The sequence below is a fragment of the Mya arenaria genome, chromosome 5 (assembly GCF_026914265.1).
Source record: "Mya arenaria isolate MELC-2E11 chromosome 5, ASM2691426v1".
Taxonomy (NCBI): domain Eukaryota; kingdom Metazoa; phylum Mollusca; class Bivalvia; order Myida; family Myidae; genus Mya; species Mya arenaria.
Genome location: NC_069126.1, coordinates 28,660,181 through 28,683,885, shown reverse-complemented (window position 1 = coordinate 28,683,885; position 23,705 = coordinate 28,660,181). Strand labels below are relative to the sequence as shown.

General features: G+C 32.8%; 2 protein-coding genes across 3 annotated transcripts; both read left to right on the top strand.

The window, feature by feature from the left end:
* The first annotated feature begins 1,006 nt into the window (after positions 1-1,006).
* LOC128234343 (uncharacterized) lies at positions 1,007-5,800 on the top strand. 2 transcript variants are annotated; one of them, XR_008260932.1, is made up of 5 exons: positions 1,012-1,129; positions 1,267-1,504; positions 1,964-2,260; positions 4,117-4,259; positions 5,489-5,800. XR_008260932.1 is itself a non-coding variant. In XM_052948526.1 (4 exons), exons 1-4 carry the CDS (start codon positions 1,060-1,062, stop codon positions 5,720-5,722), a joined length of 744 nt encoding a protein of 247 aa, XP_052804486.1. In that variant the 5' UTR covers positions 1,007-1,059; the 3' UTR covers positions 5,723-5,800. The 2 variants fall into 2 exon arrangements, 1 of the variants encoding a protein (XP_052804486.1); XM_052948526.1 differs by lacking the exon at positions 1,267-1,504 and having other exon boundaries at positions 1,007-1,129.
* A 2,102-nt stretch (positions 5,801-7,902) lies between these two features.
* Positions 7,903-15,175, top strand: LOC128234342 (uncharacterized). Its single transcript, XM_052948525.1, has 7 exons — positions 7,903-8,011; positions 9,354-9,488; positions 9,668-9,793; positions 10,370-10,559; positions 11,187-11,203; positions 11,505-11,626; positions 13,250-15,175. The coding sequence occupies exons 3-7, from the start codon at positions 9,700-9,702 to the stop codon at positions 13,379-13,381; spliced, it is 555 nt and encodes a 184-aa protein (XP_052804485.1). The 5' UTR covers positions 7,903-8,011; positions 9,354-9,488; positions 9,668-9,699; the 3' UTR covers positions 13,382-15,175.
* Positions 15,176-23,705: the final 8,530 nt, after the last annotated feature.

Sequence of the window (23,705 nt, the reverse complement as noted above, 5' to 3'; positions counted from 1 at the left end):
TCTTGTATGAAAAGCACAAGCCCTCAGTTATCATTTTTCTATAAAAAGCACAAGCGCCTCAGTTATTATTTTTCTATAAAAGGCAGATGCACTGCAGTTATCAATATTGTATAAAAACACCTGCAACGCAGTTATCATTCATGTAAATCGTGGTATAGTACATGAAATTAAATTAAGATAAATTGAAGTCAGTTGTGCTGTTTTATTACAAACGCTTCTTCTGGCTTGAAACATATATCATTGTTTAATTGTAAGTTGTATTACAAGAATCAGCTCATAAGGTTTGAAAAGTTGTTCTGTGTCATGCTCCATAAATACCGATTAAGCGGCGAGGTAAGTTTTTCAAGAAATTAACATCTCTTTTTTAACAGGAAAGAAGCGCACAATATAACTATTAAAGGCACGCCAGTAACTATGGCTTTGGTGTTATTTTCTGAAAATGTTGTTTAACATATTAAGGTCTTTATTGAGACATACAGCTATATTTTTATTAAGGTTTAAATACAATTATCAGAAAACAAAAATGAAACCTGTTCTTTTTACGCGGACAACACTGTATGCTCGTGCCATCTAGGTATGCGATTGGGCATACATTATATTATAGATAAACGCTCTGGGTGAGTATTTGTAACATATTATAACCTTTTTTGAAGAATTTTAAGCATTGGTTGAAATAAACAGTTTTGTTTATATATATATATATATATATATATATATATATATATATATATATATATATATATATATATATATATATATATATATATATATATTGGAAGGGAAAACGGCAATAAGAATCTTTCAAGTGGGTATATTAAGCTGTTCCTCATTTTTCATGCTTAAATATAAGGAAATGAACATTTCAAAGCCGGCAATGCTATATTAAAATTTCGAGTATTCAAACTCATATTACGAATTCACTTTCATGCTCTTCATATCAAGTGTCGTAAGTAGCAGGAAATATCAGACTTTTCTGATTAAGATCTTATTGGCTTTAAAACTTGATACCAGCGTTCGTTTATCTTCATTGTTATCGCAGTCAATTCCGAAGCAAAAAAAATGGGATATAAATTTTTCATTTTTAAAGCTGTTTACATTTTATTATTGCTACCTTGTCTTAATTGTAAAGGTAAGAGAAACATTTTATTATATGATAAGTATAAGTAACATGAAATGTGAAAAAAAAATTGTTTAGTTTAAGTCGTCTATTATCATTTGGTTCCTGTAAATGACACATTTGACGAGGGCATGTTATATTTATATCAGACTGTAGGGATCATAATCATGAGAAACGGAACAAGCAGGAATGGGTGTTATCGTTAATATGACCTTAAAGGGAAATATGACTTAATACTTTGCATCGACTACAATCAAATGGCATCTCGTGACATGGAAAGAAGAGCTTAAATATTTTCAACGTTATCAACAGGTTTTTGTATGACATTTATAATTTGCCTCAACTTCAAACAGAAAAACGCTAATCTCAGTGTCAAACGCTTATAAGGTAATATATTCTCTTAACTTTATATCTAAAACACTATACATAATGCTTTAAACTGAAAATTTCAATAAGAAGTATATAAACGATCCATTTCTGCATATTGCTTTAAATACTGGTTTAAATTAATATGATTATTAAGCCCCAATTGGTTTCAAAACATTACATACTGAATACTCATGCATCCGAATGTATAAATTGTTGCATACGTTATTTTTATCAAGTGATTTAGACAAGATAGTGGGGATTATATATGTCTTACAAAAATATTTTATTTGAAGACAACGAGAAAGATCGATGTTATTTATTTTGATACATCACTTAGCGCTTAATGTTTAATAACGTTTATTAATTGATTAGGAATTAACAGTGTAATCATTGCTCGTGTTAAAAAAGTAAATTATGTTGTCTGTTGCAAATTATTTTTTGCATTGTTTTGTTAATAACGTCCTATCTGCTTTGTAGTATGTGGGAAATTGCAGCTCTTAAATCCTGGACAAATCAATCAAGGTGACGATGTGCGACTGGAGTTCACAAATAATTACTTAAGTCATGACACAAGTTCATTCAGATGGTGGAAATATATCCATGTAGGGACTATTAGCATTAATACCACCTTGCAGCGTTTTCAAATTGATGTTCAACAAGCCAGTGTCACATTGACAATACATAACGTCACAGCTGAGGATAGCGGTCGTTACACAGTGGATTTAGGACACAACGAGTGTTCACCTCCGTCGAGTATTTTAGTTACAGTGAAAGGTATTTCGAATTTGATTTACCTATTATACGTATGCAAAGTGCATGTTCTCAGTAAAATGTATAAACAAATTTTAGAGTCTAATTCACAAATGATTTTTTTTTATTTCATATCTTATTCATATTTGTTTTGTTACTCAAACTAAATGTAACTTTTTGCTGCCCCAAATAGCTTAAATATATGTTTTTCCTAAGCATATAAGTATTGTTTTGTTTTGGCTTTCATAATATCAGTAAATATATGACATACAAGGTACGGTATTTTAATGATTATGTTTTACTCTGCTATGAAAAAAATGCATGGACACGAGCTAATTCATAAGACTTGGTATCTCTTTTATGCATCTTAATAATTCATTTAATCTATCAATGTCCTCGTTTAAGCGACTTAATCTTAATCAATTACTAACAAGAAAGTTAGTCGTTTGTACGCATTGTTTAGTTTAGCCGGTCGATTTTACGACTTAATAAATGCTCTTTAAACTATAAGTTGTTTAAATGGAGTCATAAATTGATAATTGTTTAAATTATTTTTGAACTAATGGGACGGCAGTATTTTTCAAGATATTCGAGTTTTAAATTCCATATTAATCGGCGTTTGACGTGCCTGCGTATTTTAAGAATCGCCAATATATTGGCAGTTCACATTGAAGTTGAAACGAAGTGGCGTGTATGATTAGCGTGTATATATATATATATATATATATATATATATATATATATATATATATATATATATATATATATATATATATATATATATATATATATATTATCATAAGCTTAATGTAAAAACGTTGTTTATTTTCATCATTGGAGAATGGTGCTAAAATAATCTTCTGTAGAAGCCGTAAAGGTTTTAAACTGCATATTAAAAGACACTTTTATATTTAAAAAAACAAACAATACTAACTGAATATAAAAAGGTAGGGTCGGCGCTATTTCGTAGGTAGGTTCGGATCAGTATTCAGCTATGTGAATAATCTGAAATAATTTTTTTGTTGATATTCAACATTTTTGGGGGGGATTCTACAACACCACCGTGCTTGTCAGATATGAGAGACTACCCCGTGTATGAGTTGCTTGAAAATCAAACGAATTACAACATAATCTTAATTGCGCTTAAGTTTATACTAATCAAACACATATATCAGCGCATTTATTTAACTTGAAAAAACAGAGACGGAAACAATTGGTCAAAAATTGACAAAATATAACTATATGTAGACAAATTGTGTCAAATTCTTACTTGTACATAAATCAGCGGTAGGGGCGAAACATTTGCGAATAAAAGGGGTTTGCCTTGTCAGTGAACACAAATGCTTTCAGAGATTGTAGACATTGTCATTGTCGCTAGTATTGAACGTTTAATTTCCATAAATACCTCCAAATAAGAAATAACCTAATTTACACATTATGAGTAACTAAGTCAAGAACGCTAATATAACTTTCATTGTTAAAGAATGTTAAAAAGGGACAAGAATACCATGTCTGTTAGTATGACATTAAATGAAATAGCTACAACTGATATACTTTATTATGTGTTATATTACACAATTTCATTGTCATTTTAATAGCTTATTTCTAGGCAGGCCAAATCTAAAATCATTATGAAGAGTCATATTTTCAATGAAAATGAACATTTACATGTTTTTCCCAAAGCAGAAATATGTGCGAAAATGAGATGTACACATGTCTGCATCTAAAAAAGAGCACTAGGATGTTTTTCAAATTTTCAATTTTGACCAAGATAATTTTATGATCTATTTCCAACACCGGTTAATGATAAAACAAGCGTACACGTAGATGAAACATAAGTTGATGGTAAGTACGTTGTGAAATCGTGATTTACATTTTAGAGCCAAAGGTCCATTCCATAATTCCCAAATTCACTCACATCGTTACTATCCCAGAGTTGGATTGTGAACAATGCCTGGTGGGTACGGTTGGCGTCTACGACAACGTGGAATGTATAGTGACTAAAATCAGCGAGAAAAACATGGTAACTACTTGTCTCTCGTCATATTAATCTCATCACTTGTTTATGTTAAGCCACCAACCTAGAAAAAAAAATACAAACATAAGTCCTCAAAACCCGTAATAGGATAGGCCATTAATAGGTATAAAATAACAGATTACATTAGTTTATCAGCATAATTAAAACCGTACTGTATGTGTACTGTGTCTCTTATAACAACTATGTTTTCGTTGTTTCACGTGTATTGCTGTATTAAAAAATCGGATCCAAACTAATGGGAACGTAAATGAACTAGTTAGAGTGTATTGTGTTTAATAAACGACAGTAACAATGCGTCAAACAAATAACTGTAAGCATTAACACCGCTCAGTCGCTAAGTAAGTGAATACCACCTGAACTCATTATTACGTTTTGCAGTCAGTTGCAGTCAAAGTCTTAACAGTTCAACATGCACCAAGAACGTTCGATAATAGTATTAATCTCGATGACACCTTTCTTTAATGTGTATGTTATTGTTAAAAATGAATGGAATAACAGTTATTACAAAAGTGGATTAAAACATGGGTGCGAAACAGTGGCTCCAGCTCTTTTAGGAGCTGTATTTAAAAAAGAGCTCCCTGGCTTTTGGCTCTAGCTCAACCAAGAAAAGGAGTATAAACATGCTTATTCCGGTAAACAGAGGGTCATTTGTATTACCGACATATAAAAGCAATTCTGGTTTTATCTTAAATGTAAGCTTCTTGAGTGAAATTCAGCTGAAAATTGGTGAAAATGGTTAACTTTTGTTTATAAACATGCATGTGTTTGATGGGAAAATCGGTCTTATAACTCCATAAGCAATATGTTTACAAAAAATCCGAATTACGTGTGAAGATTAAACATATTTATATGCCACTGCATTCCCCGATTTCTCAAATAAGCCCTCATAATTGTGATATTAGCTAAAATAAAGAGTCATACTTACGTTTTATGATGATGTCCGTTCTTTTGCTCTAGCTCGGAAGTGTCATTGGCTTTTTTTATATACAGCTCCTAAAAGAGCTGGAGCCACTGTTTCGCACTCGTGTAAAAATATGACACTGAAGAAAAACATAACTCTGTTTTTTATCCTCTTTTCTTCTTTGAATTTTTCATACACAAATGTATAGGTTGTAAGTAGAAGATGCTACAGAAATACATTAGAATCTAAAGAAACTAATTCATATTTTGTGATTCAAATTACTGTATCAGAGTTGAATATGTGCTTGTTCAAGAACATGGAGTTGAATCTGAAGAAAAATGGTCAAGATGTACCCAATGTGACTGTGGAAGGTTCTCCTTTTTATCGGGCATTTTATGCATACACGCCGAGTGAAGAAGATACAGACCACACCGTTACTTGCGAGGCCTCTAGAGATGGCCAACAAGCAGTTACAGTATCAATCACTCTTCTCGTTCTGCGTAAGTTGTATGAATTTAATAATGTTTTTAACATACGCAGTATGTGAGAAAAAAACCCGGAGAAACAGAAACAGTGCAATGTATAACATTTATGCATACATTCCGAGTGAAGAAGATAAAGATCACTCCATTATTTGCGAGGCTACTAGAGATGGCCAACAGCCGGAAACAGCATCAATCACTCTTGTCATTCTGCGTAAGTTATTTTAACTTAATCATACGTCTGTATAACATAAACATACATTTACATTATATGATAAAACAACAACAGAGAAACAGGAACAGTGCAATGTAACATTGCTGAAATGCATATCAAAAAGGGAAAGCAAACGGATTTTGCAACGGCTTATTCAAACATCAGTTACGAAACTTTCTCGAACGTCTTAAAAAGCGTTAGTTATAAGTGTGTCTTATCATTGGCTATAAAAAAGATTACTTGGCGACAATATATATATATTTCATTATTATATATTTTATTATTATTCAATTGATTATGACAGTGAATCTTGGTATACTGCTTTTAGGCAAACTTCTTGATACAACAATATGTTTAATAATATAAGGATAGGCACAATAATTTTAATGATTACCAATTAGGTTCGACGTTACATATTCTGATACAGTATTTAATAACAACTTGAAAATACCTACCAGTAAATCAAAAATTGTAATGCAATATGAGATGAGAAAACTGATAAAATGCGAAATTGTAACATTTACACGAACACTGTTATTATATTTTTATTTGAATAACAAGAAGCAAGATAAAATAGATAATAAGTTTAAGTTCATACCTTTTTTACAGGAAAACCATCGGTTCCTACAATAACATTGCCGGACTCAATTAAAGAAGGAAAACATGCACTCATTCTTTGCAAAACCTTCAATGCCAGACCGGAGCCAAGACTCTACTTTACGTACAATTCAACAACTTATAATGCAAGCAACAGATTTTCAAAAGCTAAAGGCGATATAACAGTTGATGCTGAGACAATCCTAGGAAAACCTTTTAGCCGATATGACAATACTAGGAGTATAAATTGCTACGTTGAGTTTAAAGAGTATCACAAAAACACACTGAAAAAGAAAACGAACTGCTCGACTTCTGCCATCAAAGTTTTATGTAAGTACGTATATCTCAGTTAAAGCAGTTCTTTATGTCATACAGATATAAATGACAAGCTATATAACAAGTACATCAATACGGCAATATTGATTCACCCATATTCAAAACAGAAATCAATGTATGTCTATATCAATAATCATAATTATAAGCAGAGGAAACAATGAACAGCATGTTCATTTTTCGTTGGTTCAAAAAACTGTGTGTAACATACATATGTACTGAAAATGCGACCTTATTTAGATGTTTGCACTACTCACTGATCCCTAGCACCAAAGTATGTGTAAAATTAATAACTGAATTTTATGCATATGTCACCAGAGGAATTAATTCACTTATGGCCACTTATATATGTTTCTACCAGTCCCACCAAAGTTTCTACAGCTTAAAGAATTAGAGAGAACCAACGATGCAGATGGTAATACCAGTCTCCAGTTGCAGTGTACAAGCGACGTATCTAATCCAGTTAGTAAAATAAGATGGAACATTACGTCAAATATTCAATACGAATCCTCTCAGGAAAAGAAAAATGTTGAAGAATTGTCTGGACATGCAAGGACTAAGGTAATACCAGAATCGTTTCCATATTTTTTGTACACTTACATGTAGCGTTTTATGATTAAATGTTATTCAAACTTGTGGTTATGCAAACACGGCACCTTGAATCTATTGTTAAAATTATAATAGTTTATAACAATTTTTTTATGCTTTAATAACACTCATGGTTACTGATATTCAACATTGTGTATGTTTATGAGATAATCTGCGACAAGCAGAAACGAGCAGTTATACTTATTTGAATTAAGCGGGACGTTAAAGATTCTCTTACCTATTACTCAATTATAACCGTCAATGACGTTTAGTTTTATATGCGATGGGTATTTCATGTTGTGATTTGTGTAAAGCATTTTTGACATCACAACATTTATCTAACTATTTAAAAAAGAGGATATGTTCTGCTTGCCATATTTAATGTGCTGCTTTGATTTTTGCTTCAAATGGAAGGATATTTAAATGATATTTGCATTGATGAAATGATTTTGAGTATTGTATTATAATACCATGGTTAAATTATTGATGTTGCATGTCCATTTGCAGATAATATTTACCAACCTCACACGAAGTAACAATGGAGACCTACTATTATGTTACATAGAAAATCCTGAGTTTCCAGAGATCAAAGTAATCAATTCCTATGAACTCAACATTACTTGTAAGTTAACACTGCAATAATTGATTATCTGTATTTAATGGTAAATATAAAATGTTAAACCAAAATGCAGAACGCCCAGCATCAAAAGCTCTAAAAATGACCTTATTTTAATGCACTTGGTTTAAGTCTACGCAGACAGTAATTTCAAAAGCTCTAACAATTACTCCGATGAATAACATATGGATTGGCGCCTAACAGAAACTCAGCACCCAAAACTCTAAAAATGTACCTAGTTGAGTGCAAAAGACATAGGGACTGACATTCAGCAAGTAGTAAACAAGTCCACAGGGTAAGAATAGATGTTTAGGTTATTGTGCAACTGTCGCTGATATCGATTAAAACCAGTTAAGGAGCATTTTTTTTTATCAACAATTATCTAAAGGAAAAATATTTAAAAAAATTAACGCTCATTTTCATAGATTGACGTTAGGTCGTAAACATTCTTCAAACAATATCCATCTGTACCTCATCATGACCTAATGCAAACAATCTCCCGATTATTCAAAACATTTTTATATAATATCTTTGTTAACTTAATCGTTGTTACCTATATATTTACACCGTAACTTTAATTCCTTAAATTAACTGCCTTTCCGCAATTGCGAATATTTGAACGCAACATCTTTGGGTATGATTGTTCGGATTTCGAATCATCGCATAACAATTACATGAAAAGTGTTTATCTCGTAATTGTTTGTATTGTGTCAGCAACCCGAAAAAATTAAATCAACATTTAAGAAAGTGTTAATTTATGATTATTATATTATTGTCTTTAGTATTTCATTTTAAGGTTTATAAGTGATTTCAAGTGGTTTATCTTAACCCGCGTTATTGTGACGTTATTTGATAAACTGTTTCCGGTTACGGTCGGATCGTTCTATTTACGGAATGTGTGAGAAATAATTTACTTTAATGAAATGAAGTATTTTTTAACAATTATTGAAGAAAAAAATGAACTCTTATTGTAAATAAAAGTATTGAATTGCAAGATTAATGTCATTATCGGGGATATGAATGCAGTTGGGCTGGTTTAAGGACGCTTTGAATCATTCGGACTCAGTACTTTAACCAGTCCAACTGCGTTCATACCCCGATAGTGACTTCAACCTCGCAATTCATTCCTTAAAAAATGTGTACTGCCCCTAACGTTTAATTGATATATTAATTGATGATCTGCACTATTTCTATTAAGATTTGAGACAACTGTTTCATCTGTAGATGTTTTATAAAAATATAGTATAACGTCATAAAATGGTTCTCCTTTCAAAGTTAACAATGATGTCATGTATCACGTTTTTAACTCAATCAATATCTGAACAGTCGGTCCAATTTTATCTTCCAGACAAGCCGTTCATTAGTTTTTCTCCCAGTTCCCCAGTTGCTACCTACGTGGATGACAGTATTACTGTTTTATGTCAATGTGACGCAAACCCACCAGCTAAGATCGAATGGTCAAACACTTCTTCGAATGAAATAGGTACTTTTATGTTCCTGATGTGTTATTAGATCATTAACGTGTTTCATTTGGCTTAAAAGCAGAACATTATGTAAAAGTACAAAACTATATGACCAATTGCTTGTCAAAATACTGGAAATTAGTTTAAAGGGAAAAAGGCTATCAGATTATATATATATAACTAACACTTGTGAATTCAGGTAAAAGGACTGAAGTTAGCCTAGAATTGAACATGCAATTTCAATTCATTGGCCGCCATAACTTTACTTGCAAAGCGAAAAACACAATTGGTTCAGCAGAAAATACAGTCCTCATCGTGGTAAAAGGTATGTACATGTAAGTGAAAATCTGCTTTGATTTAAATGAGGAGGCGGTTATTTATCACGTTGGTGGTTTCGCTAATAACCTCTAATGGTTCATATCAACATTGACGAAAAGTTGTACTTACTGGTGAAAGGAGACCATGTTGCCCGGAATCGTTCGCGGTTGTCCGTTGTTACGGTCGTAGGGTGTGAGTAGTATTGAAAAAACATGAAGAAAAATCTTCTCATTAAAATAGTTTTAAAGTACACCTTGAGTAGTATGATTTTATCAATTTTCCACGATCTGTGTAAAAAAAATAAATAAGTTTACCAAATATTTTAAAAGATTCCTCGGAAATTCTTATGTTGAAAGAATATAGGTTTGGCGATTTGGAAAAAGCAACAACATCTAAAAAAATACCGAAACAAACACTGCAACTTCAACTAAAAACGCCAATACTTCTCCTTGAGTTACGTTAATGCATATTGACGACGACGTTTATCATATTTGCTATGTATTTTATGCATCTGCATGAACGCTGTTTCGGCATTGTTGTCGCAAGGTTAAATGTCACATGTATCAAATTTCATTTATTGTAGAAAAACCGCCTGCGTCACCATCCACTGGAAAAGGCCTCTCTTCCTCCATGTTGATCGGAATCACATGCGGTTGTCTAGCGGTTGTAATTATCGCTATGGTAGTCTTCGGGTGTGTAACTGTATTGAAAACACGGAAGAAAACAACGACAAGAGAAGAGTCGTATAATGTGCCTATTCAGGAGCGACAACCGTAAGTACTTTGAAATTTAAAATTACATTTATAGGATCAAAGGGAGTAAGTTTTTTTAACAATCCTTGATAAACATACCTAGTTTGTTTATATAGTATATATGCACTATGTTGTTTGTGGAGTTTACCCTGTACCATTAAACGGAGTTTATGTTTTACCTTTTGGTTACTGAGCTTGTTTCTGTAGTTTTTCACATAAGTATTGAAATGTGAGAAAACAAACATATAACAACATCATTTTACGTCCGAATAAGAGCTTTATATTTAAACATTATATAAAGCAGCTGTGACTGATAACTTTGACAAATATCGTTAGTTGAATAGTTTTTGCTTGGATTTAAAAAAAAAATATTAAATTAGATATCTGCAAGTTGCTGTTTTGTGTACTCTTCATAAAACCCAACTTAATATATGTCAACAAGGTTTAAAAACTTCAAACGGTTTGTATATGAGTCGCTTAGTTTTAACAATGACTGAAAGTTCCGAAGATCAAATGAAAATAAGGTTTGTATTCACTGATGTAGTAAAGTTTACAGTTTACGTCAAGGACGATCACTTTATTTGATGATGACGGAATGTTGATTGTATAATCACAAATTTAATCTACCTTTTATTATATCTTTTGCAGGAGTTTTCAACCGCTAGGTAATTACAAGCAATCTGTTGCATTTCCGATGTGACATTTCATTCTTCGTTCTTTCGGAATGCTTTTTTGACATTTTACCAATTTTAGTACATAAAGAACATAAACATAGCTTCCGGTGGTTTTGTAAATGATGCTTAGTTAATGTGGTAGTTTGTTTTTTTTTCGGTAAAAAACAACTCAATGTACTTAATCAAATATATGGAGCAAACCAGTTAACACAAATGCCAATCAATAAAGTAATAAATACAGAAAGTACTAAAGTAACTAAATGGTGAACTATTCATGTTTTGTTTTTTAAAGATCCTGATTACAACGATCCCGCTGGTTCCAATCACGGTGATGGTCCTTCTAGAGATATTGCTGAACCGGTTGAGTACACTTGTGTTGTTAAAAGGGCAGTGAGACAGACTACAAAACCCCAGGTACGAAAGTGAATATGTCTAAGACTACCTGCAGTGAATATGTCTTAAATTTCCTGTATTTAATATATCTTAATATCTCTGTCGCGTATATGTCTTAAGCTCCCTGTAGTAAATATGCCCTAACCTTCCTGTAGTGAATATGTCCTTATCTCCCAGTAATGAATAGGTATTTCATTCTCTGTAGTGAATATGTCTTAACCTCCATTGAGTGAATATGCCTGAAACGCCTTAAACTCCATGCAGTTTTATGCTTGAAACTCCTTTAAGTTAATATATCTTAATCTCCCTGTAGTGAATAAGTCCTAGCCCCTTGTAGTGAATATGTCCTAACCTTCATGTAGTATATATGTCTTAACCTCCCTGTAGTGAATAGGTATTTAACTCCCTGTAGTGAATATGTTCTAGCCTCCCTGTAGTGAATATGTCTTAACCTCCCAGTAGTAAATATGTCCTAACCTCCCTGTAGTAAATATGTATTTAACTCCCTGTAGTGAATATGTCCTAACCTCCCTGTAGTGAATATGTCCTAACCTCCCTGTAGTGAATATGTCCTAACCTCCCTGTAGTGAATATGTCTTAACCTCCCTGTAGTGAATATGTCCTAACTTCCCTGTAGTGAATCGGTATTTAACTCTCTGTAGTGAATATTTCCTAACCTCCCTGTAGTGATTATGTCCTAATCTTCATGTAGTGAATATCTCTTAATATACCTGTAGTGAATATGTCCTAACCTACCTGTAGTGAATATGTCCTAACCTCCCAGTAGTGAATATGTTCTAACCTCTTTGTAGTGAATATGTCTTAACTTCCCTGTAGTGAATATGTTCTAACCTCCCTGTAGTGAATAAGTCCTAACCTCCCTGTAGTGAATATATCCTAACCTCCCTGTAGTGGATATGTCTTATCCTCACTGTAGTGAATTTATCCTAACACCCTGTAGTGAATATGTCCTAACCTCCCTGAAGTGAATATGTCCTAACCTCCCTGTAGTGAATATGTCTTAACCTTCCTGTAGTGAATAGGTATTTAACTCTCTGCAGTGAAGATGTCTTAACCTCCCTGTAGCAAATATGTCTTAATCTTCCTGTAGTTATATGCTTGAAACTTCTTTAAGTTAATAGGTCTGAAACTAACTGAAGTGAATATGTCTTATAATCCCGGACTCAATATGATATGTACTCCTCATTGTTAATTTGTATGTTTCGCCTTGTAGTGAATATGGCTTAAACTACATATACTCTATATGTCATAATCTCATTGTTGTTAATTTTTCTTTAACACTTTGTGAATAGGGCTTACACACCCTGTAGGTAATATGTCTTCTTCTCCATATAGCAAAAAAGATTTAATTACCTCACTTAATAGCTCTTAAATTCCCTAAAACTGTAATCAAATATTGAATGATATATCACAAACTGTATCGAATTGATTACCAACTGCAAAATTTGGTTGGTCAGTACAGATAATTATTCCGGGGTTTCAGCCTATCGTTCAGATTGTCCCATGTCCATGTCCATTTCTTTGTCCATTTTTGAATAATGATACACGGACAGTAAAACATCATTCATAGCATTTGCTCTTTTTTATCGAATGATACCTTTCAACATATTTTACTCCATCTAGGCCGAGGAAAGAGCACTCATCTACGCTGATCTTGATCTACCAGCAGAGGGTTCCACACGAAGAAAGCCAACAGTGAATTCAGATGCCGAAACGACATACGTTTCAATTGATTTTGCCCGGACCAAAAAATGAAGAGATCAATGTTAGACGATTAGTCACATAGTCACACAAGTATTCTCGTTGAAAGATGGCCAATTTACTATTTGTGTATTAATGTTATATTGCTTGATTAGTATGGTGTACATGGAGCTGTGTTGATATCTGAATAGCTTTATATGTTATTAACGTATTTCTGTCGTGTTTCAAAAGTTTGAGACCGACGCCATATACTTACATTTTTAGTTAACGCGACCAATCGTCAATGACTTAAAACCGACCTCTAGTCCGAACATGAATCATACGTATGTACTGACACAGTAACGTTATAATGAATTATATTCAGGTTGCTTCTTAATTAAGGTATTGACAAAGAGCCGTAACTGATGTTGGAAAAACTCGTCGCCCGATTCCTCTGCATGTCCATACTGATGAACCTAAACGATGTGACATTACATATGTCTTATTTATTAGGTTGCGTAAATCCTCATGTAATACCTATATTGGACTTAATTCCAAATTGTATCCAGACTCTTAATTATCTGAAGCAAACAACGACACCCTTTAAAACCGTAGTATTTTCGATAGAATACTATCAAAATGTCACACCGTACAATCTATTGTTCAGTTAAAGTTATGTTGCTAAAAGCAGCACCAAATATAAGTAACGCCATATTCGTTAAACGTTTCATTCCTTCAAATATACTGCCGTACTGATGTGTAAACTATTCTGTCGAAATTGCTTCTGTTGTGGTAAAAATAAATCATTTTAATTTATCCACGTACAATATTGTAGAAATTATTGTCATTCATGTACTTTATGTATTAAAGGCAAATACATATGTTCGCACAGCTTTAACCGTTAAACTTATAATGTTATTTCATGGAAGTCTTTCTCGGTTTATTAGCCAGTATGCACGTTTTAGAACAATTTCTTTCATCTTGGTTATCTTGTCAATACAAGTGAATTTAAATGACTGAAGTTATTTGAGAACGAATGAAAATCTAAACACCTTGTAAAATTAACATTAACAGCCATATCGTTGTGCCGAAATATCTTTGATCACTAAGTCGTGATGTACATTGAAGTTTTGAGCCTAAGATATATAGCATATTATAAAGGTTGCACCCTCATTGGCCTTGTACCTAGCTAAACTCCTGTTTGTTTGATATTATGTTAAACCTAGTGTGTCTGCTAGGTTTCCGAGACCTTTAACACGAATTATGTTTTAATGAAAAATGTTAAAATGTTGACTCTGATATTTGGTGTATTAGTGACCGTTTAACACAATGTACAATCAGAAATCAAGATATATATAAATCATTACCTTTCAATGAAAGTTGTTTTGATATAGCGTGACTTCTTTTAATAAGATATCTATTTAGAGATTTGACATATGTTGTCGATTCATTTTTAAGAAATCTTCGGGGAGATTTTCGACTCTATTGTTGTTTTGTACAATTCAAAATTCCCCATCAAAAAAAGATAGCTCGTTTATATAAACTCGTTTTTGTATTTTACTGAACTACAGTATTTTCACATCAAACAATATCACGTTCAACAGAACAAATACAATTAGGATATATTTTAGATATAAACGCTATATCTCCAAAATGTAATATCAGCTTATAGAATACTGTTAAAATGATACTGTTATTCAACAAAAATGATCAAAACTATTTTTATCGATCTTGTGACTTTTCGGAACATAAATTTTCCGATGATACTGAAGACATAGCAGGATTTTTTTTTAAATTCCTGAAAACACAAACAGCTGGTTAAATCATTTCAAATACTGTGGTGTTTACTGAACATTATGAAAGACAATTTACGTTAGTTTACCACCCAAAGCATTTAAAGCAAATGTACATAATGTTACCATACATTTTTAGAGCTAATAAACTGCTTGAAAATCAACTGTATTCTTGTTACGCGTGATAAAAAATAGGTTGATGTAGTAAAGAATTACCATCGTCATAATCATTATCATCGTCACCGTCATCACCACTATATATATATTAAGTTTCAGAGCTTGACTCAGTAAGTATCAACTTTTAAGAATATTTATCTTATCAGTAATATATACCTAGTGTATCATCAGTACCCATATTGTGTGTGGAATCTCCTTCCACACATGCATACCAAACACTTAATGAGACAAAGACGTCAACAACGTGAATGTCTGTTTAAAGGGTTATGAACGATGCGTCTTCAAAGTGTGTGTGTATTCAGGGAAGCCGATGATTTCTACAATAACGTTGACGGACTCAATTAAAAAACGAAAACATGCACAAATGTCTTGCAAAGTCTTCAATTCCGAATTGGAGCCTTAGTTAACTACGTGTACAATTCAACAACTTACAATGCAAGCAACAGCTTTTCCAAAAGTGATAAAACAGTTGATGCTGAAACGATCATAGAAAAATCTTTCTGCCGATAAAGAAAGTATGACAAAACATACCAAGAATGGTAATGAATTGTATAACTTCTGACATTTATGTTTAATGTAAGTATACCTTAGTTAAAGGAGACCTTTATGTACAACAGATTGAAATGATAAATATGGAACTTATGAAAGATAGTTTCTGGTGGTCTTTATCACGTCGAGTTCGGTAAGTAAGCAGGTATCCGTCGATACCGCAGGCGGTCTATGAAATGAATTGACTTCCGCCCTCATAAATATTGAACCTTATCTTAAACATTTCCACCTCAGTTTCTTTTTATAACATAATGAAATCAAACTGATATTTACATAATGTTACAAAGCTTGTCCCTGAGGTATCAACTTTAAAAAAATATTTACCTTAATATATATTGCGGTATCCGTATCCACATTATGTGTGTTGCCCTGATTAATCCATGCGTACCGAATGGCTTTTTTCCCTCCTAATCCTGCGTAATACATTATCTTTAACTATTGTTCGTGTCTTGAAGCCGAAAAGTGCTTATTTTGACCTTCTGAATACCTTGTACCACACGTTTGAGTTCTTATAACTATGAAGTTATGAAATCCACTAACTGTTGAGTACCAAAAAAACAGGATTTCAGCCATATAGCAATATTTGATGGTGAAGCAAAACAATGGGAATATGATCAAGATTGTATGCGAGACTAACATTCCTAATCCGTTTGCAGACCAGCAGTTTATCTTTTTTATGTCTACTCTGTAGCTAGGTCATTTGATGACAGTATTAGCGTTTAAGACTAAAGTGACGCAAATCCATATGCCATAATCGAATGACTATACACGTCTTTGATAGTTATATAAGAGTTTGATCTGATTAACCATATCAAATAAAGATTTGATTGCTTGTGTCCCTAGCATGGGTTAAAGAGGTATTACGAATTAAAGACTCTCAAAACCATATTTGACGAAAAACGTAATAGTCCCGAATCACCGGAAGAACCATGTGGCAAGTAGCCGGACACATCACGCGGCAGGGATTCTTATATCTCGCAGTTAAGTATAAATAGTGATGAGCGGCCCCTGCGGAAATCTCCGTCCACCGAGACAACCTTCCGGTGCTTCTTATACCCGTCTTCCATTCATGGCGACGGGCATGTGGAATCTTCTCGGCCCTACCGTTCCCAGCAGTACTAGCACCAGCAGCAGCAGTTATTTTTACACGTCAATTTTACATCTTTCCAATTTCGTCATATTGTTACTGCTAGAAATCTAGCGAAGTGGCCTGGTAAAGTGATTTATATAGTCGGTTATTGGAAGAAAGAAACGCGATTAATGGAGAGATTTCTGTAAATAGAAAAGTGTCCAACGAACAGTTGGGACCGCATGCTCTGCATGCACAATCCAAATAGAATGCTATTGCATTTCTAAGAGACGATTCTGAATTGAAGTAGATGATTAAATTACATGATTTTAACCATGCTTTTTAAACCATATACCCGATGGTTATAGTAAGTACATGGGTGCTGATTAATTCCTCACGATTCCAGCTATATGAATGGAATATAAGGACCGTTTACGATTGACATATTTGCTAAATATAGTAATCAGGAAATTACGCAGGCTCAATTTAATAACTTAAGATTTTGAACCTAAATTAGTTGATTCCCTCAGACAGAACTAGGTTAATTAGTATATTTGGTTGGTTCAATCGATTTATCTAGTTATCTGCAGTGATACTTTGTTTCTTGTGTCCCTAGCATCGGTTATAGAGGTATTACGGATTCAAGACTCTCAAAGCAATACTTGACGAAAACATAAAAGTCCCGAGCGATCAGAAAATATAAACAGTAGGAAGAGAGTTCAGCCAGTCAGGATAGTGGAAAGGACAAAATCAGCAACAGCCACTTAATATACTTACAATAATGTTCATTAATATTAGAAAGTTTTAAATGTCAAAATAAAATTTTGAAAAATGTATGTATTCATAATCTCTGCGGTAAAGGCTTATAACTTCATTGGTTATTCGTGCGTAAGTAAGATTTCCTTGCGGATCATTTCTATTCAAGGGGTCATTCGGAACGGGTTGAAATAAACATCGTATTCAAAATTGTCAAATCTTAAGTTCAGTATTTGTAGAATTGATATCTTTTTTATAGCTTAACTCTTATACATGTGAAAATGTCGCTTGATTTTGTGGCAATTCATGCAAACGAGCAGCTGGAATTTAGCAATCGGGAGCTTTCAGCAAGTTCATTAGACCTATCTTTCCAGTCGGAGTATTTTCGTAGGACGCCGGAAGTACCACGCGTCAAGTAGCCGGACACACCCCGTGGCAGCGACTCTGTTATGAATCGCTGTTAACAAACTGAAGGAATCTACAGTGATTATAAAAAGTGAAGAGCGGCACCTGATAAAACCATCGTTAAACCGAAACATCCTTCTAGTGCACCCAGACCCGTCTTCTCATCGAAGATCATGGAGACGGGCTTGCGGGATCTTTTCGGCCCTACGGTTCCTATTAGTACTAGCACCAGCAGCAACAATTATTTAAACATATCAATTTAACACCTTTCTAGTTCTTGTCATATTGTTATTGATAGAAATCTAGCGAAGTGGCCTGGTAAAGTGATTTATATAGGCGGTTATTAGAAGAAAAAAACGTGTTCAATGGCGAGATTTCTGTAAATAGAAAAGTGTTCATGGAACTGTTTAAACCGTGCATTCACAATACAAATAGACTATAATGGTATTTCTAAGAGACGATTCTGGATTGTAGTAGATATTTAAATTACATGATTTTAACCATGTATTTAAACCAAGTAGCCGATGGTAATAGTAAGTACATGGATGCTGATTAATTTCTCACGTTTTCAGCTATATGAATATGATATAAGGACCGTTTACAATTGACAGATTTGCTAACTATAGTTATCAGGAAATCACGCAGGTTCAATTCAATAACGTACGATTTCGAAAGTAAATCAAGTGATTCATTCACACAGAACTAGGCTTATTAGTACATTTAGTTGGTTCAATCGATCTATCTAGTTATTAGAGCTATGCTGTACTTTGGCCAACATTGTTTCAAGACGAGTTATTTTGTTTTGGCGGTTTAGGAGTTTGATAAGGAACAATTAATTTCGATAGGAGTGATAGCGTTTTTCATTCTCGACTTTTTCCTAGCCAAATGCTGGCTAACCGTGTATAATTGTTATTATTTTAGGCCTATCTGTACGCTTCAGTACTATATGGTTGCATTTTTAGTTGAATAATTAAGTAAACATTTGTCTTGGATTAAAACAAATTTACAAATTAAAATATAGAATAATAAGTTTACATGCAAAAGTTTTTTACATAAATTATAATTTGGTCTGATAAATAAAACGATTTTGTATTTTGAGGATAAATAACTTTACTTGAGAGCATTTTGATCAAGAGTCTATTGAAAAATATATGGAAGATAACTACGAGAACATAGTTTAATACTCTGTATGTTGGTTGATTGCCCTTTTTAAGCAACAAATAAGCTTTATGAAGTAGAATAAATCACTATTTTGCGACAAAAACAAACATATTCTTGCGTTTAAAATGGGTCTGTTGTACTGGAGTGTTTATTGTAGCAAGTAGTGTAATATAGACGATTGTATAGTATTGAGATAAAAAATTATTATTTCAAAGAAGGGGAACATAGAAGAAAGATAATTTTGACATTACGGTACATCACTTTATTGGTTGCTTCCCATTTGAAGCACTAAAATATGACGTCACCATTACGTCTTATGTACGAGGTGTAAAATTATCCGTTTTTATGAGTGATAGAAATGTTTTTACATGCTCAATTCATTTTAAATAAAAAACAAAATTCCTAATACCTTGGATATCTACTTTTGCTTGATTTATCATTAAGAGTTGATATTTAAGAATTAACCACTACCTTAAAGTTGAAAGTTCATTTTGGAAGAACTGTGATGGCCGACTGTGCAATTCTGTTGTTTATGAGTGGTGATTTTTAACTTTACCCTTTTTTCTATTGGCTGAAATGTAATTTCGGGATTGAATTTTAAGAATAGATATATGATTATCATAGTCTGCATATGCTCGTATCGCATTAAAATGTTGTCTGAAAAACTGATTATTTCAAATATCGCTATAGCTGAGTTACAGCTGAAAAGTACAGCTAAACTTTTTCTTCTTGACTTCTATGTAGCTTTGATGGAAAACAGGGAAAGCGAAAGTGATTAACTATTTTGTTGTTTATATGGTCTGGTGTATCGAAAGATAAATACCTTTTTTTCTTTACTCGGTCTGTTTAACCGAAGTGTAAATGTGTACCTGGTAACAAATGATGTCGTGTGCTGTACACGGAAAGTTTTTAAACATAAAAATGATATTTAAAAAAGATAAACCTAATTATACTAATATTGTAGTGTACAAATTTTCGGCATGGTGTTTTGAAATGCAAATTGATTGAGTGTTTTACTCGGTCTGTTGTTTTATTGTGTCTTTAGCAAGTCATGAATAGTAAGGAGAAAATAATCCTCTAACGAAAGTATCTTGTGAAAAAAGTTTTAAAGATAAACATAAACTAGTATGTTGTTTCGCTAAAGATATCAGTTGGCTAAAATTGAAAATGTTAATAATGATTTGAATTGTAATATTGTAGTATTATGACCAAAGGGGTTACGTGTTAGATTCAGTGAAATAAAGATTATTCGGTTTAATCAAGTGAGCAGTGAAAGCCTTATTTTCATGCGCTGCGATGCTTCATGGCTCAAGTGTTAAAATGTTATCGATATATGACCGAAACAACGTTATCTTTACTTTTTATAAAATGTAAACTCAATTAAAATGTCATTAGATTGTAGAAAACATTAAGTGATATCCCGTACTTATTTTATTATATGTTTCAATCATGCAATGTTATACACGGAATAAAACAGGTAAGACATAAATGCTATTATCTTCCCTATTTATAAATTGAAGTTCATTTTTTCTTACCCTTAATTTGAAAGTACGTAGCTCATGCAATATTTGAAGAAATTGCATATGCTTCCTTATTGGTTCGAGTTCGTGTTGACTTTTGTTTCAATTGTCAAGTCAAGCACTGCAGTTTTAATTATTGTATTAAAATACAAACACGCAGTTATCTGTCTGGTATAAAAGGTACAAGCGCCTCAGTTAGCTTTCTTGTATAAAAAGCACAAGCGCATCGTTATTATTCTTGTATAAAATCACAAGCACTGCAGTTATCAATTTCGTATTAAAACACCTGCAACGCAGTAATCATTTTTGTTTAAAATACACAAGCACTGCAGTTATCATTCTTGTTTTATTTATTTGCCTCAATTATTATTATTTTATACAAATAACAAGCGCCTCAGTTGTCATATTTGTGTAAATAGCAGAAGCTCTGCAGTTAAACTCTGTAGTTATCATTCCTGTATAACAAAAACACCGCAACGCAGTTATCATTCATGTCAATCGTGGTATAGCTACATGAAGTCAAATTTAGATAACTTGAATTCAGTTGTGCTGTACTATATGAAACGCTTCTTCTGGCGGGCAACATTTATCAAAGTATAAATTGTTTTACAAGAATCAGCACCAAGGTTAAGTATATTTACATTTTCCATGCTAAAAGTTTGAACAGTTGTTCTGTATCATGCTCCATAACAACCATAAATACCGGTTAAGCGGCGATGGAAGTTGTTAGAGAAATTAACAGAAACGTACACAATATAACTATTAAAGGCACGTCGTTAGCTGTTGTTTTGATATAATTTTCTGAAAATGTTGTTTTACATATGAAGTTGATTTGGTAAGACAAACAACTATTTTTTATAACATAAAATAATAAAAACAATAAATAAATGAAAGTAAAAACATTTATTTCGCAGACAGGTATGAGATCGGGCATCATATAGAATACATTATAGACAGATGCTCTGGGTGAGTATTTATAACATCAAAATCAAAAGTTTCAATTTTTAAAGAATTTGTCAACATCGAAAAAAAAGTTGTCAATATTTGAATGTTTGTTTGGGTTGTGTTGGTTGAAATCAACATACTTGAGAACAAAACTATCAGTTTTGTTGAAATAATTTTGTAAGGGAATACGGCAATGAGAAGCTTTCAAGGGGGTGCATTAAACTGTTGCTCATTGGTTCATGCTTAGAAAAAAAACAGGGAACATTTCAAAGCCGGTATTTCTATACTAATATTTCGATTAGTTAAACTCATATTACGAATCCACGTTCATGCTCTTCATATCAAGTGTCGTAAGTAGCAGGAAATATCAGGCCTTCCTGGTTAATCTCTTACTGGCTGTACAACTTCATTCCATCGTTCGTGTATCTTCATTGTTATTACAGTCAATTCCGAAGCTAAAAGTATGGGATATATGTTGTCCATTTATGAAACTGTTTACATTTTATTATTGCTACCTAGTCTTAATTGTGAAGGTAAGACAAACACTTTATTTTATGATAAGTATAAGTAACATAAAATGTGAAAACAGATTGTTTATTTTATATCGTCATTTATCATTTGGTTCTTGAAATGACACATTTGACAAGGGCATATTGTATTAACATCAAACTGTAGAAATCATAACAATGCGAAACGTTACAAGCAGGAATGGATATTATCGTTTATTTGACGATTGAGGGAAATATGACTTAATACTTTGCATCGACTACAAATATAATGGCCTTTCGTGAAATGTAAAGAAGAGCATAGATATTTTTAATGTTAGTAAATTTATACTTTGCCTCAACTTCAAACAGAATGGCGGCCCTCATCTCAGTGTAAAATGCTCAAGGTCAAATATTATCTTAACTTTACATGTAAAACACTTGGCATGATGCTTTAAACTAAAAATGTAAAAAAGGGGTATAAAACGAGGTAAAAAACGATCCATTTCTGCATATTGCTTTAAATACTGGTATAAATAAATATGTTTTTGAGAAGCCCCAATTGGTTTCAAATATTTCACACAGGGTACACATGCATTCAAGTGTATGAATTGTTATATACGTTGTCTTTATCAAGTATTGTAGACGGGGGAATATTTGTCCTGGGAAAATACCGTCGCTTATTTAAAGACAGAGAGAAAGGTCGCTGTTAAAAACTTAGATACATCGCTTAGTGTTTAATGTTTAAGAAAGTCAAGCAATTGATTAGACATTAACTGTATAATCATTGCTCGTGTTAAAAGTGTAAATGATATTACATATTCAAAGATATTTATTGCATTTGTAAATTCAGACTATTTGCTTTGTAGTATGTGGGACATTGCTGCTCCTAAATACTAAACAAATTAATCGAGGTAACGATGTGGGACTGCAGTTCTCAAGTAAATATATAAGGAATGATACAAGTTTCGTCAGTTGGTGGAAATTTCTCCAAACCACGCCGATTCACATCAATACCAGCTTGCAGCGTTTTCAAATTGATGTTCAACAAGCCAGTGTCACATTGACAATACATAACGTCACAACTGATGATAGCGGTGAATACACTGCGGTTTTAGTAAGCATACAGTGTTCACCACCGATGATTTTAGTTTCAGTGAAAGGTAATTCGAATCCGAACTTTAATCATCCTTAAAACGAAACTGCAATTATATTTGGTTAACCCACTTTACGTTTGCAAAGTGCAGGTTCTCAGAAAAATCTGTAAAATATTTTAAGAGTTAAATTCAGAAAGGAAAATAATACTCGTTCAAAATGTATTCATGTTTGTTTTGTTATTTAAACTAAGAAATCCTTTTGCTGCACAAATTTGCTTAAACATATATACTATAAGTCTTTACCTAAGCGTATAAGTATTGTTTTGTTATGGCTCCCATAAAATCAGTAAATATACGACATACAATGTGCGGGATTTTAACGAATCTCTTTTACTTTGCTTTCAAAATAATGCATGGAAACGAACTAGGATATATGACTTGG